This window comes from Zonotrichia albicollis, chromosome 2, assembly GCF_047830755.1.
Source record: "Zonotrichia albicollis isolate bZonAlb1 chromosome 2, bZonAlb1.hap1, whole genome shotgun sequence".
NCBI classification, from domain to species: domain Eukaryota; kingdom Metazoa; phylum Chordata; class Aves; order Passeriformes; family Passerellidae; genus Zonotrichia; species Zonotrichia albicollis.
This window is the reverse complement of record NC_133820.1, coordinates 65,810,288-65,824,095: the sequence shown is the minus strand read 5'-3', so window position 1 is coordinate 65,824,095 and position 13,808 is coordinate 65,810,288. Positions and strand designations below refer to the sequence as shown.

At 40.4% G+C, this 13,808-nt stretch overlaps 1 protein-coding gene across 3 annotated transcripts in view; it reads right to left on the bottom strand.

Moving 5' to 3' along the window:
- Positions 1-12,067, bottom strand: part of ATP7B (ATPase copper transporting beta) — a 40,322-nt gene extending 28,255 nt beyond the window's left edge. The window contains exon 1 of one of the 3 annotated variants that reach the window (XM_014263951.3): positions 11,912-12,067. Coding sequence is in view for 1 of the 3 variants with exons in the window: in XM_014263949.3 (XP_014119424.2) it covers positions 2,851-3,099 (249 nt within the window). In the remaining 2 variants the exon portion in view is untranslated. Of the gene's footprint in view, positions 1-2,426; positions 2,555-2,850; positions 3,411-11,911 lie in introns of those variants that run through there. The other 2 variants (XM_014263949.3, XM_026790627.2) reach the window with 2 other exon arrangements.
- Between the last annotated feature and the right edge of the window lie 1,741 nt (positions 12,068-13,808).

Genomic DNA, 13,808 nt, shown 5'->3' with positions numbered 1-13,808 from the left:
CATGGCATCACAGCATCCAGAGTTCATGGCAGGTTCATCTGGGAAGGTAGTCCTAGCCCATGGTCTGTATGGCTGGTGGGGCAAACCCGCCCCATTGAGGGCTGCCCTTAGAGGCATCATGCTGACCCATGGTGCCCCAAAGCAGGCTCCCTCTTTTGGATATTCCCATTCAAAAATGAAAAGGCTGAGAGTTCAAGCAGTGAAGGGATACATAATAAATCTGAGAAAAACAACTGAACTCAGAAAAAAACCCAAAGACATGTAAACCATGGCACTGAGTAAGACCCCCACACATGCACGCATGGTGACCCACGTCTTGAGAATGGATGCAACACCATGGCTGTGAACTCAACAAGGTTTGTGCCTGCCTTGGCTGTGAAACCACCAGCCACCCCTGGCTGAGTCCCCATGCTGCCTCCATTGCTGTGTTTCATGGTCACCTTGTGGGGTGGCCTGTCACCAGGAAAGCCATCCCTCTACCCATTTCCCTTTATCAAGAGGTGCAGCCACCTCCAAAATGCCAGTATAACACTCCTGGCCTCTGCAGCACGAGGCTGAGGTTGTGACAGGCACACTCCACAGCTCCCTGAGCATCACCCACACCAAGATCCAGCACAGCACTGCTCCTCTCAGCTCATCCAGCAAGGCTCTCCCCACTTCTCTGGCACTGCTCTCCTGCCCTCCGTTGCCTGGCCTGCAGGGGAAGCAACTTTCACATCCTAAAACTCAAGCGCCAGGCTCCTCAAAGTGATGCCAGGCAGTCAGCAGGGAGAAGATGGGGCCTGGCCCACTCAGCACCTCCCCCTCTGCCTCTCCCTGCCTGCTCATCCACAAATGCCGGAGGTCACTGCACCTCTCATCCACTATGTCCTGAAGTTTTGGCCTGCTCTTTTCTCTGTACCTCTGTGGGCTGAAATCAATTATTGCCCTCTTACCTTTGAGCGCACAACTGCTGAAGAATTATCTTATCTGTGTTTTACCTTCCCTACTTCCTTCTTTCACAACTGCCTGATTCATGGCTTTGGATTCAGGCAGCAGCAGCACACAACTGAAAAGCCACACACTAATAATTAAACGCTTCAGAAGTTTCCCAGTTTATTATAGGCAGACAGTGAACAACAAAATGAGGGCAGAGAAGCCACAAAAACATCAAAGGTCACGAGTCTTCAGTTTTTTGCCAGTAACAGCAGCACTCTGGCACACAGAGTAGCCAGAAATTCAATCCTCATCCTCCTTAACATTTTTCAGCGCATCTCGTTAGAGCATATTGTTTAAATGTATTAGATCATAACTTTGTTCTTTCTCCCCTCATCTCCCAAATGAAGATTAACAAGTATCAGTAGCTACTATACCCAGTAACTATTTACAACACAATTTGTTATTTTTCAAACAGTTCCTGAGTCTTAAATGAGGGTAAAAACACCTTCTAAACCTGAATATCAAGATTCAATGAGATTATTACTACAAAGCAGCCTTTATAAAGCTTTTGTTTCCAAAATACTAACTTGATTTACTAATGGTTCTGCTATTTCCCACCTGGGATCAGGCTTCTCTAACAGTACAGATGATAGGGAAAGATTTAGGCAGCTGAAGCCAGTCTTACTGAAATGACACCTACACTGTAGTCAACAAGCCTCAGAGACCTTAACAGGCACTTTTAAATTAAAGGGAGCTGTGTAAACCAAGTTTGGTTTATGGGAAAGGGGAAAAGCTTGATGTAAATGAAATGTTTCTAATTTAGAATTAAAACTAGACAAACTTCTTTGTGATGTTCTTCACAGCATCAGTGCAAGCAGCATATATACTCCAGTGAACTGAATACAGAGACGAGATCTTTTGGTAGAACAAAGTCATTTATGTCATGACTGTTTTCTAGCAAACATTTAGAATACAAGAAGTAACTTGAGGCAGAAAAAGCCTTCAGGTACATTGGGTCTCTTCTGGCTGTTATTTCATTCCAGTCTGACACTATTGGAACCCATGTAAGAATACCCAGTTTTAAAGAACATGAACACACAGAATCACAGAACATTCTGAGTTGCAAGAGACCCACAAGGATCATCAAGTCCAATTCTTCAGCAAATGGCTCATACAGGAAGCAAACCTACCACCTTGGCATTATTAGGACCATGCTCCAATCAACTGAGCTTTGTTCTGAGTTTATTTTCCTTAAATATTCACAATACTCACTGAGCCAAACTACATTACTCCAGTGTACATACATTTTAAACAGCAAAACTCTTTTAAAAGAATAAACCTCATCATGTTTCCTTCAGCATAGATCTTTCTAAGTCTCTTCAGCACAGCAGTTAATCTCCACAAGTACCACAGTTATATACAATATTGAATTTTTTTTTAAAGTTGCAAGATGAATTTATCAAGAGCTTCACTAGCACCCACTTACTAGATATAAATAAACTACTTACCTACAATAAGGAATTTTTAATGTTTCTGCAATTTCTGTTACTCCAGACTAGTATGAGCTTCTTCAAACTACTGGAGCAATCGGAGTTCAAAAGGACAAATACTATTATGTTTCCTTCCTAGGAATCACCACTCTGCATTATTAGAGGTGGAGCTAAAACAATGCTCATTATGCTCTACAGCATAAGTCATCACTAACAACTCATTTCAAAGATTGTTTTCAGAGGATCCCCAGAGGACTTTGCCTTTGTACTGCTTCTTATGGGGCTGGCATCCATGCTGGGGATCGAGACAATTTAGATAAAGAAGGTTTAACCTCCTTTAATATACAACCCATGCTACAACATGCTTTGTTTTAAATTCACCAGTTCAGAAACACCACTTCCCTCCCAACATGCACACACACACACACACACACACACTGACCTGCCTTTCATCTGTATTGACTTCTGTCATTCCCATGGAGTAACTCTGCAAAAGTTTCTCTTCTTTCTGCAAGTTACTGCTTGCTTTTACCGGCGATGCCATCTTGGACTTTTCACCAATAATCAGTAGTTCAGGCACATCACGAGCTGCCTGCTGCTTACGAATAGACACCAAGGATATGTTTCTGTCGTTTAAAGTAGCTAAGTAGGACAGTTCCTTTTTCATTTTGTTGTCCAGTTTCCTCTCCATTATTTTTCTGGACTTTAAATATTGCAACGCCAAAAAAAAGTTTCACGAGAGCAGTTATTTGTTGTCCTCCACGCCACGCTTCTTTCAGCTACATTTACAACAGCTTGAAGAGCTCTGCCCCTCTAATCCATGGGCTTATTAGGCATTCATCAGGAAATCCCAGATGCAACCTGTGACCCTTATGTAGGCTGCTTGCTGCACTCAGCTACCTGCTCTCCCTGCCAGTTCAAATGTTTCCCACCAATTGGCATCCCTGGTGCTTTCCCAACTGCGTCCGGCACTGCTGATCTCTGCACACGGCGTAGCAGCAGGCTCAGCCAAGGCTGCCTTTCACAAGCTGCTCAAACATGACCTGTGTGCAGCAGCCAGCGTGTAACCAGCCCACACAGACAGGCATCCTGGTGGCCATGTGCACAATCACAGCTCCTGCACAGGGAAAACGCTGTTCCAGTTCCTCCTTCTATGAAATTATCGGGGGTTTCTTGGACAAAATGAAGTCCCTTCTCACACTGAAAACATGCCCACGATTGCTTAATTAGATAAGGCTCCTAGACCAAAGGTCTTTCATTAACTCAGGGCAAAAGAACATTCATTCTTTGTACCAAGAGGGAAAACAAAAGAGTGAGTACAATATTTACACTTTCTAAAATGTGCCTCTTCACCATCAGCAAGCTTTACTAAGAGCAGTGAACCAAACAAAATTAAGTGAGCAATTAATGCCAGAAAGGCAAGGAATAAAATATATTCTCCTTAAATTCTCTGGGCAACACCAGGAACATCTAATTTAGATAGCCAGGCACACAAGAGGTACCACCACTAGAAGTGCCTTGAGCCAAGCCTGAATTTATTTCTCTGGGATTGCCCAGAGAAATGCTAATGCTAATGCAGTAAGGGGGATCTCCTGTTCCCAAGTCCACAGTTGTGCAGTCCACTTCTGAAGGCACTGCTGAACAGGGCCATGCATTTATGCATTCATAAGATTTATAAATATAACAGATGTTATTATTTATTTATTAGCAATTTCCACCCTCCCTGCCTGTGCAGTGACATCACTGCACATGCAAGCCTTAAAACAATTGTTTTAAATTTAATCAGAATCTCTTGGACTTGCTGGAAAAAGTAACAAATTTATTCCTATGCATAGGTTAGCACACGGGGTTAAAACCTTGGCATATCTCTGTCGTGTCATGAAAACCTGAGGGATAAATGACAGACACTCCACCTGACAAAAGAATTAGTACAATATTTATAATTTCTATAATGTGCCTCTTCACCATCAGCTAGCTTTACCAAAAACCAACGACAGGACAAATTCAGATTCTTCTTACTTCCAAAGGCAGAGATACACCCCTCACACCCTGTCACACAGAGACTGGTCCAGAAAGCCACCATGCAGGACATAAGCATTCTAGCTTGTCTCCCTGTCATAACTTCCCCACAACTATGGATCCTCAGTTCTTGGGAAAAGAAGGTCTTCTGCCAGGGAAGTGAAACTCTAAATACTGCTGCAATGATCCACTATTCTGCATTGTTGTCTTAATATAAAAAATTAAGTGATACTACTAAACTTTTTTAAAGGGTTATTTTGAAAACATTTTGAGAAATGGCCCTTCTAAAGAGAATTACTACAAAGTGTCTGTGTTTGTTCTACATTTATCAAACCAATTAGAGCCACATCTGATTTCAGTTCAAACACTTTACTGAAAAAGAAAAATGTGCTAAAGATGAAATAATTTCAAGAATTTCTGATTTTAACTGGGTTCAAAATAAGCAATTGAAAATTACACAATTTGACTTACATGAAAAATTTCAGTAAAACGTGTTTAAATACCAAAGCTAAGTCTACATACTAAATACATATATAAAGTTATAAACTAATATTCATCCTTCTGAAACAAAACAGGCCTCCCTTCCCAAATCAAAGATATTTAGAAAGTCAGCTCTGTGTTCTAATTCCAAACAATGGCAATTTCAAATTCTTGATTTTCTAAGGGAACAGGAACTCCAGTTTCTGATCATCAATAAAGCATATATTTGATCTGCTCATCTCTGACAGTATCTTTGCTATTAAAAATATTCCAAACCCTACTGAGCATGCTTCTGCAGGTAACTAATATGCAAAAATATACTGTGATGAAAAAGAATGTAAAAACAACCTAGGGGGTTTTTTTCCCTTCATTTGAGGTTCACCTGCAAAGCTCAGCTTAGACTAACAGAACAACAAGATGTTGAATAAGTATCTTCTCTCCAATTCCCTTCAATCACCATTTCTCCCCCCCCAGCTTCTGAGCAACCCTAAGATAAAAACTTGTTTCTTTCTAATAGCATGGAGAGAAATTCATGCTTAGCACCCTACAGCCCCTTGGCCTTCAGCAGAGTCCTGAATACTGATTTGGAGATAAAGAAGAAACACATGAAGTTGTGCTTTGAGCACATTCAGTTTACAAGATATATATCCACTTCTAAAAAAAGGATTTGGCTAGGGGGAAAAAAAAAGCTTGCTATAGTACTTCAGGCTAAAGGGACTTAAATTTTAACCACTTTAAGTACCTAACTTAGCTGTGGGCTGGAGCAGAGCAGGGGCAAAAGAAACCTGTGCAGCTGACAGAGCCTTGAACAGCTCTTGGAGAAGAGGCACCAGTCACAAAGCAGAAACCACTGAGAGTCTTTCAATGCTAAGTAATTCCTATTTACATTAATACACAGCACTGAAAGTTCAGAGATTCTGCCCCAGCTCAATCACGTCACAACTCTCTTATGGTTCAGGAGACGCTTTAGGAAGGGATCCAATATTGGCATCTCAAGGCTGGCAATGTCTGCCAGGGAAGTGGGGCAGATGCTTGGAATTAACCTCTGCGACTGGCTGCTGCTGCTGCAATCCAACAGACTGCTACTGGTTTCCAATTTATTTTCTCCATTCTATCTCATTTAATTGCCCCTTTAGAGTCTAAGCTAATTGTGTCAGCTGCAGAGTGAGGATGAGCATTTTACTTCAGTCTGGAATGGGAAAGGCAATATTGCCCTTCTCATCTGATAGCAATACCACTTGGATTTAAGGCTGGATATGGCAGAGCTTAGGATTTTCATGAGGAGGAATCATTCTGGCTTGGTAGTATGAAATTCAGATGGCAAATAGAAAACATGCCTGCTGCCTTCACAGCTTTCTGCTAGTGTTTGGCAACGGTGTTTGCATTTTCAAGTCAGAAAACACAGAACATTCCAAGAAAATTAAATCCCTTTGATTTAAAGGCTCAAAGCTGATCAAACATGGGTTTTCCCCTTTATTTTATCTGCATTATCAGCCTACGTGATTAACATACAAGAACAATGCGTTCTCATATAAATTTTGTTTCCCAGGTGCATTCATCCTTGGCTTTATGGGATATCCTGGCCTGCATCTAATCCCTCTGCTTCTGTAACCAAAGAAAGCATCTTAAATAGTCCTAACAATGCCTTGAAAGATGAGATGCTTGGGTTGAAGGAAAAAAATGGGGACTGGGAGGTTAGAAGGTCATATTTCTTTAATCTGTGTGGGGAAAAAGAATGAAAAAACAAAGTTCAGTGAGAAGGAGCACATGTGTTGGCTGTAGTTCACCAGGCACAAACTGCTGCACACCTTAGGAGCAGAAACATTGAAGGAGCTTGAAGTATCACTAAGGGAGGCACGAAACAAAGGGTGGAGCAGCACAGAGGTGTGGTCATTCCCTGTTTAAGACAGTTCAACTAACAGGAACTAAGCCACAGGAGTGACCCAAATGGTGAGCAAAAGCTGACCTTTGTTTCACTAACTCAAAATACATATTACTTTTCATGCCTCTGCACATGCTAACAGACTAAAACCTGCTTTAAACATGGAATGACATCAACTTTAATTTTTCCACTTTTCTCCACCTTCATAGAAAACAAGATAGATATAGACTAAATGGGGCAGGAGGCTAAAGGAGACTCCACCTTTGTGAATGCCTAAGAAGTAGGATTCGAGCACTCAGCTATACTGAGTCCTTCTTTGGGAAATTTAAAAAACAATCTTGTATTTGTGATCATACTTTAGCCCTAAAGAGTCATCTGGCAATTTATTGTCTTTGTCACCAGCTGTATTATTCATATTTTATGTATTCACACATGCTTCTCAGATGGTGTATTTATCACCAGCAAGCCAATAACAATCTGCATTTGTGTTGCTCAGTAAATGACACTATCTTGTACTTGCCATGAGATTTATTGAATATCACCAGACTTCACATCTGGCTGCAAAAGCTCACTGGGCACAACCAGACTTAGGGTGATTTGCACTGTTTGTGCATCTGTAACCACAATGCTTCCCACTGAGCACACCTGGACTGCAGAGCCACATTGGCTCTGCATTTCTGATGCTTAGAGTTGAACTGGCTGTCACTCAGCTGTCCCAAGTCCCTGTGATACCTCAGATCCAGCTGGACTGAAAGGGGGTTATTTTGTGCCAAATCTCTTTCCTCTTAACCCAACAGAAAAGTTAGCCTTACTCTTAAGGCAACAATCCATCAGACAGACAAGAGGAACCACTTCAGTTATATGCACTTCATGTCAGTGCAAAGAGGGATGTATTGGTGTTAACACATCACCCTAGAAAGCCAGTCTGCCTTTGAATGTTAATCATTTTTCTGCTCTCCTCTTCAGACATCATTTTAAACCACCAAAATACAATCATGTAATCATCACAAAATTCAATCATACGATCATCACCAAAATACAATGCAGCATACAAGCAATGAAACAAGGCTAAACCATAAGTCATTTCATATTTGACAGTATTTTGAGTTATTCTTAATTTGTCTTCAGGATGCAGTCAGCTAAAATGTTTGAATTCCTCCCCCCTTTCCCAATCTTAGCAGAGTTAGGTTGTATTTGGTTTTAACATATACAATTCAACTGCAGGAAATGAAGCATTTAGTTTAAAAAAAAAGGGAGAAGGGGGAAGTAAAGTATAAACTCATAGTAATATCACAAACAACAGTGCTGGCAACTCACAGGTATCAACAAATTGCTTAAACATTGCTTGAGAGTGAACCTGGAAAAACCCAGCCCTTGTGTGAAACAACTATTTCTGCTTTGTCAGGGCCCTCTTTACAGGAAAAGGGAAGTAGATAGTATCCACTTTCTCTTAAAACAAATCCCTGTGCTTGCTCCACAATCCTTTTTCAGTCGTACTAAGCAACTCAAGCCTCCCATTTCCCCCATGAATCAATCAGCCACACCTGAAAGTTCAGCGGAAGCTTGGTAATATCCATGGCACAGAACTATGTTCTTTATTCTCCTAACTGACATACTTCTTACTGAACACAAAAAAAGGGCCATACCTCATTTTTATTGAAGAAGCAACAAAGCCATCTCTTTACCTACATTTGCACCTAGTTTTGGGCCACAAAATCAGAAAGAACTCTTTGGCATAGACATAAGAAAACTGGCAGCAACCAGATACACAAGTGGTTCTATAGCATAAATGGTATAGATATTTCTTTTAACAGATGAAGAAGCATGATCATTATTTCTCACATTACAAGAAAAAAAGGAAACTACAGAAATCTGAAATACAGGGAAACAAATTCCTACCTGCTATGATTAAAATTGCTTAAGAGTTGATGACCTAATTTCAAATCAAATCTGCTCAGACTTTGGCTTCAGTTTTTCAGGAAGCAGACTCAATCTTCTCCAAATATTTAAAAAAGGTTTGTTTGCTCGAAACCAGCAAAACTCAACAAAGTCCTTGTAACAGGGCCCCAAAACGCATACTGATCTTTTTCACTCCACAGCCCTTCATATGATCGCAAATTGTGTGGACTTGGTACTTTGTCTGCTTTTAGAAGTGTTGCTTTCGTTATGATAATTTCTGTTACCTGTTTATACTGCAGACATTTGTTTTCAAGACCTGGAAACTATAAGGCTGATCTTATTATCACACAAAAAGGCACACCTTTTGGGTCAAGGTTTAAGTGCAAAGAACAATTGCAATCTGCATGAATTAATTGGAGTCAAGATTTCCGCGACTGCTTATGTACCAAGCAGTTTAAGAGGGCTGGCAGAACTTGTCAGGCAGTGCCACAACAAACCCAGGATTTTTACTTCTGTGTTTCTAACTTCACTTTTTGATCTTGTCCATGATTTGCTCTTGCTCAGAGCTGGTTATGTGTCATGAAGTTTGTGCAAAAGCTTTTTAGAATTCCATGTAGAGAAAAGGGACGTGCATTTTACCCATTCTAACTGCAATTTTTAAAATACAACTTGAGAATGAGTAGTATTACAAAAGTAACTATTTTAAAAGGCTAATTTGAGAAAACAGAAAGAGCTATTACTTGTAAACTAATATTTGCTGTCCTCATTTAGAAATAAGAAATAATTAGTGCTACTTCTGCATAAAATTTGTAAATTTCTCAGTATTTGTTGTAGCATTTAAAGAATATCTCCTACACTTACTTTGATTCTATAACGTCTCTGAATCGTGATTTAAGTAAATAAGAGGATTGAGTTTTTTTAATAATTATTTTTTTCCCAAAGTAAGCAGCCATTCACCCTGTAGCAAGCAAACTAATACAATGTGGCACCTGGGACTATGTAAACAACATAAAGCACATCATAGTTGTAAACTATACCAAAAAGAAAAGAAAAAAAAACAACCAAAAAAACCAAAACCAAACAAAACACAAACCCCGAAACTGGTAACTCTGATTTAAGCTTGTATTTCAGATTCTATGGCCTCTGAATTAAAGAAATAAAAAGACAAAATAGTATCTTGTGTTTGCATTGCAGATGCCACATCTAAAATACAAACATACTGTCATTGTTAGGGCAGGCTAGATATATAAAGGCAAGACCAAATTCAGTTTCTCCTAACAATGATTTCTGTTTACCTCAGACTGGCAGGAGCCACCTCCATACACAGAGAGGAGTTTCCAGAAACTCCCAAATCCCTAAGTAAACTTGAAAGCTGCACTCCTCACCACAGCACCTGGGTTCCTCCAACACAGTGCCGTGAGCAAAGTCCTGTCTGCTTTCTCGGTGGTCCAGGCAAAATTCTGTCTGGAAAGAAGTGTTTCCACTTTTGTTTGGTTATTTTACTTCCTTTTCCCCTGCTCTCTCTGTGGGCTGGTTGCAATTATTGGGTAGAAAAAGGGAGGATGGTGTTAGAGCCCTCTGTGTAGTCTCACTCTTGCAGAGAGCACAATCTCTCAGGTGACCCTGTGTCACAGGGCTCAGGTACAGCTCGGCCAGGCTGGCATGAGAGCCCTTCTCACCTGCCTTCCACCTCCTGCCCTTTTGGACTGTGCCACGTGCTGCCAAGACAGGGTGACTGTCCTTCCATGAGCTAGTAAACCACAGCACTGCTCACTCGTCTCTGAGCTCAGCATCGCCACACTCATGCTGGGATGAAGGGACTCGAGGGGCAGCAGCTCCCGAAATACAGGGCTGCCCTTATGTGCATTTTCCTTCCCAATTTAGAGAGGGAAGAAGATGTGCCAGTTCTCTGGCTGACCTGCTCTGCCACAGCAGGCAAGAAGCGAGGAGGGGAACCTCTGCTGAGAACATGGAGTAGAGGCTTTTCTGTTTCCATTTGTCAGAGTTCAAAATTGTAACATATGTCAGCTGCTGTTTAACTAACTTACATTTCTACAAAAGTCCTGTCAATTATTTGCTATCTAGGGCTAAGAACTATAGAACAGTGCCCTGTCCAGCTCTAATATCTCCCATAAACTTACAGTTAACTCTCAGCAAGAGCCAGTTTCTATTAGTGGAAAAAACATACTTCAAATAACCATGAAAGTTAAGCAGAACTTGCCTGGATACAGACATATTGATTCACTGCAGAGCCTTACAAAAACTAAGAAGAGAAATAAAAAATAAAAATGAAAACATATATTTGCTGTCATTGTTTTTTTTTTTTTTGTTTTTTGGTTTTTTCTGCTGGAACACCTGATAATTCCCTATTGAATAATGTCACTGGCAGCCTACACTAATTCAGTAAAAATTCAGGTACAAATGTCAGAACTAAAGCCACAGTCAGGGATGAAAGTATCAACACAGGAAACTGCTGCTAATTTTATGTAATCCCTTCCATACAAACAATTGCTTTGGAGAACATCTAAGGGAAATGGCAATACAGACTAAACCTCATTCTGTTTCCAAGTGTAAAAATACTGTAATATAAATAAATAATAAATAAAATATCTGAACTATTTAACACCTGGATTGAAATACAGTTAAAATCCTGGTTTCAAATGCAGACATGTTGTCTCGGGCTGTTTCCTATGACATATACGATGGCTCATCACGACTCAAACTCCCTGTAAAAACAGCATTCATTTATTGCATGAGGACACAGGGGAAACTGGAGACATCTGACTCCTAAAGAAAGACTTCCTGGGAGCCTGAGGCTGTGAGAAGAGGAAAACACAAAAAAGCTTTCTAACTCTGAAACTCGGCTTATTCAGCTCTCAGAAATACTCTCATTTCCAGAGGTCACGTCAGTCTGTTCTCTAGGCAAAGAAAGTTTCTTCCAAGGACACATTTAGCCAAAACCCACGCATTCCACAGCTCCACATAAAAAAGGGTACCAAGTGTGGGAGTTGCTGAGCAACCATCTGAGATTTATTAACTCAATTCCTGGAAAGCATAGATGTTAGCTATGGAAATTCAGGCTTGATTCATTTACCATTCCCTCCTGGTACCTTAGCTTATTGAAAGAAAAGGTAGTGCAGCAGGGAACTACTTTTAAACAGCCCAGGTTTGCCCCCTGAAAGAGAATCTTTGATTGAATCTACTTTATGGGAAAATCACCAACCTTTCAAGCCTTCTTCATCCTTGAAATAGAAATAAGTCAGAGGAGGTGATGAGACACAGTATCCACAACTCTCATGCCTGGACTAGCCAAACAGTCTCCTTCAACTCCCTTCTGTCCTGCTCTGCAGGCAGTTTCTGTCTCCCTTCTGCTTCCTAATCAGTGCCAAGGAGCCAGACACGAGCACAGAATGCAAATCCTGCTTCATCCTGGCTCCATGTGAAACAAGTTGGATTTTCATTTGAATAGCACTCTTCCTTGCTTCCTGAAACAGGCAGAGAGGCACACACAAACACATGTGGCAAAATGCACTTTGGACAAGCCAGTGGAGTGATCAGGTTATGTGAACCTTTTAAAGTTTGAAAAGGGAAGCACCTCACTCAGTAAAAAACATCCCAGTAAAGTTTTACAGCTCCCTGAGGACTTTCATAGCAGGTGTTAAGGTATGACAGTGAAAGAGGTGGTCTTTCATGATCCCTTTCATGCTCTAATTAGGTGCAGACAGCAACAGATATATTACTATCTATCAGCAGAAAGGAGAATGAAAAGCAAAAAGGGCTTGGGTCTGCTAACACAGACCCTCAAAAATGGTCCCTAGCTCCTCAGGAATCAAAAGCTTCCACCTGAAAAAGCAGCGACTTAAGATGAGTGCAAATGTTCTTTTGCAAGCTCAGTGATATTATCATTAGGGACACATCATTTGCCATCTCATTTCTGCCAGTGCTCCAAGTTGCTTGAAAATGTTTCCTTCAGCCACCCTAAAAAATGGCAGATGTTTAGAATCCATGGGAGTTTAAAACACTGTCACAATCTACAGGAACTGATTTGTTTTCCTTCATGGTCCTCACCCAACAGGGACAATTTGTGTGCAAATAATCTTCTGTTAATCAAAAGATATGGGTTCAACCTGTATAAATTGCCTGGTAATACAAATAAACGTGCTTTATGGGCTCTCCTGCAAATATCATTTGTAGATGCAGGCTGCTTAATTCTTCATTGCTTCTGCCAAAAAAAAACAGAGCAGCTTTTCGCTCACAGATACGTGGCATGAACACCTATGCCCTAGAACATGTAACTCAGAATTAAGAATGACAGTGAAAAAGAAATTACTAGAATTGCTTACATATAACAACTTCAATATTACAAGATATCAATAAAAACAACCCTATAGTGTTTTTCCCTAGGTATATCAATGCCACAATTTCTTGCCAATGCTTGGGTTTTGCTTCACAAATATTTAGCATAGAACTGGTGCAACTTTATTTCTGCTCCTGTTACTATCCAATGAAGAGTAAATATACTGTAATGTTCAACAGCCTATCACAAGACACATAGGAAAGTGAAAAAACTTACTCTGTATATGAATGATCTGAGATTCCGCCTACTAAAAACAGTGCCATGCATTTTCACAGGTCAGACAGCAGCACTGTACAAGAGACTTGGTGCTACACAGTGAATATTTCTGAAAGTAACTAACTGTACAAGAAAGTATAACAGACCACATGACTGTCATATGAATATCCTTGCACAATATTAATCCAGTTTCTTTCTATTATTACTTGCCAGCGGTTTTATCTTACTAAGTTACTCATACATCGACTATTCAGCAAGAATGAGAGTTACAAAAAGATACTTTTAAACTGCCTCAAATGCATTACAGGCATGGGGAGAACACACAGTGAGTGGATTCTGCTACTTGTTCTAAATACTCTGCACTTTTAAAGGTCCGTTTGCATGGGCTTTCTTTAGAGTAAGGAGCTTAAAAAGGAAAGCAATTAAAACAGGACAAAAAAAAAACTTACAGAGGCAACAAAAGATTAAAAACTTGGTACATCTCTGGGAAGGTGAAAGCAAAACTGGCTTCATAACAAGGCTAGTTCACTTTTGCTGGCATGTCAGC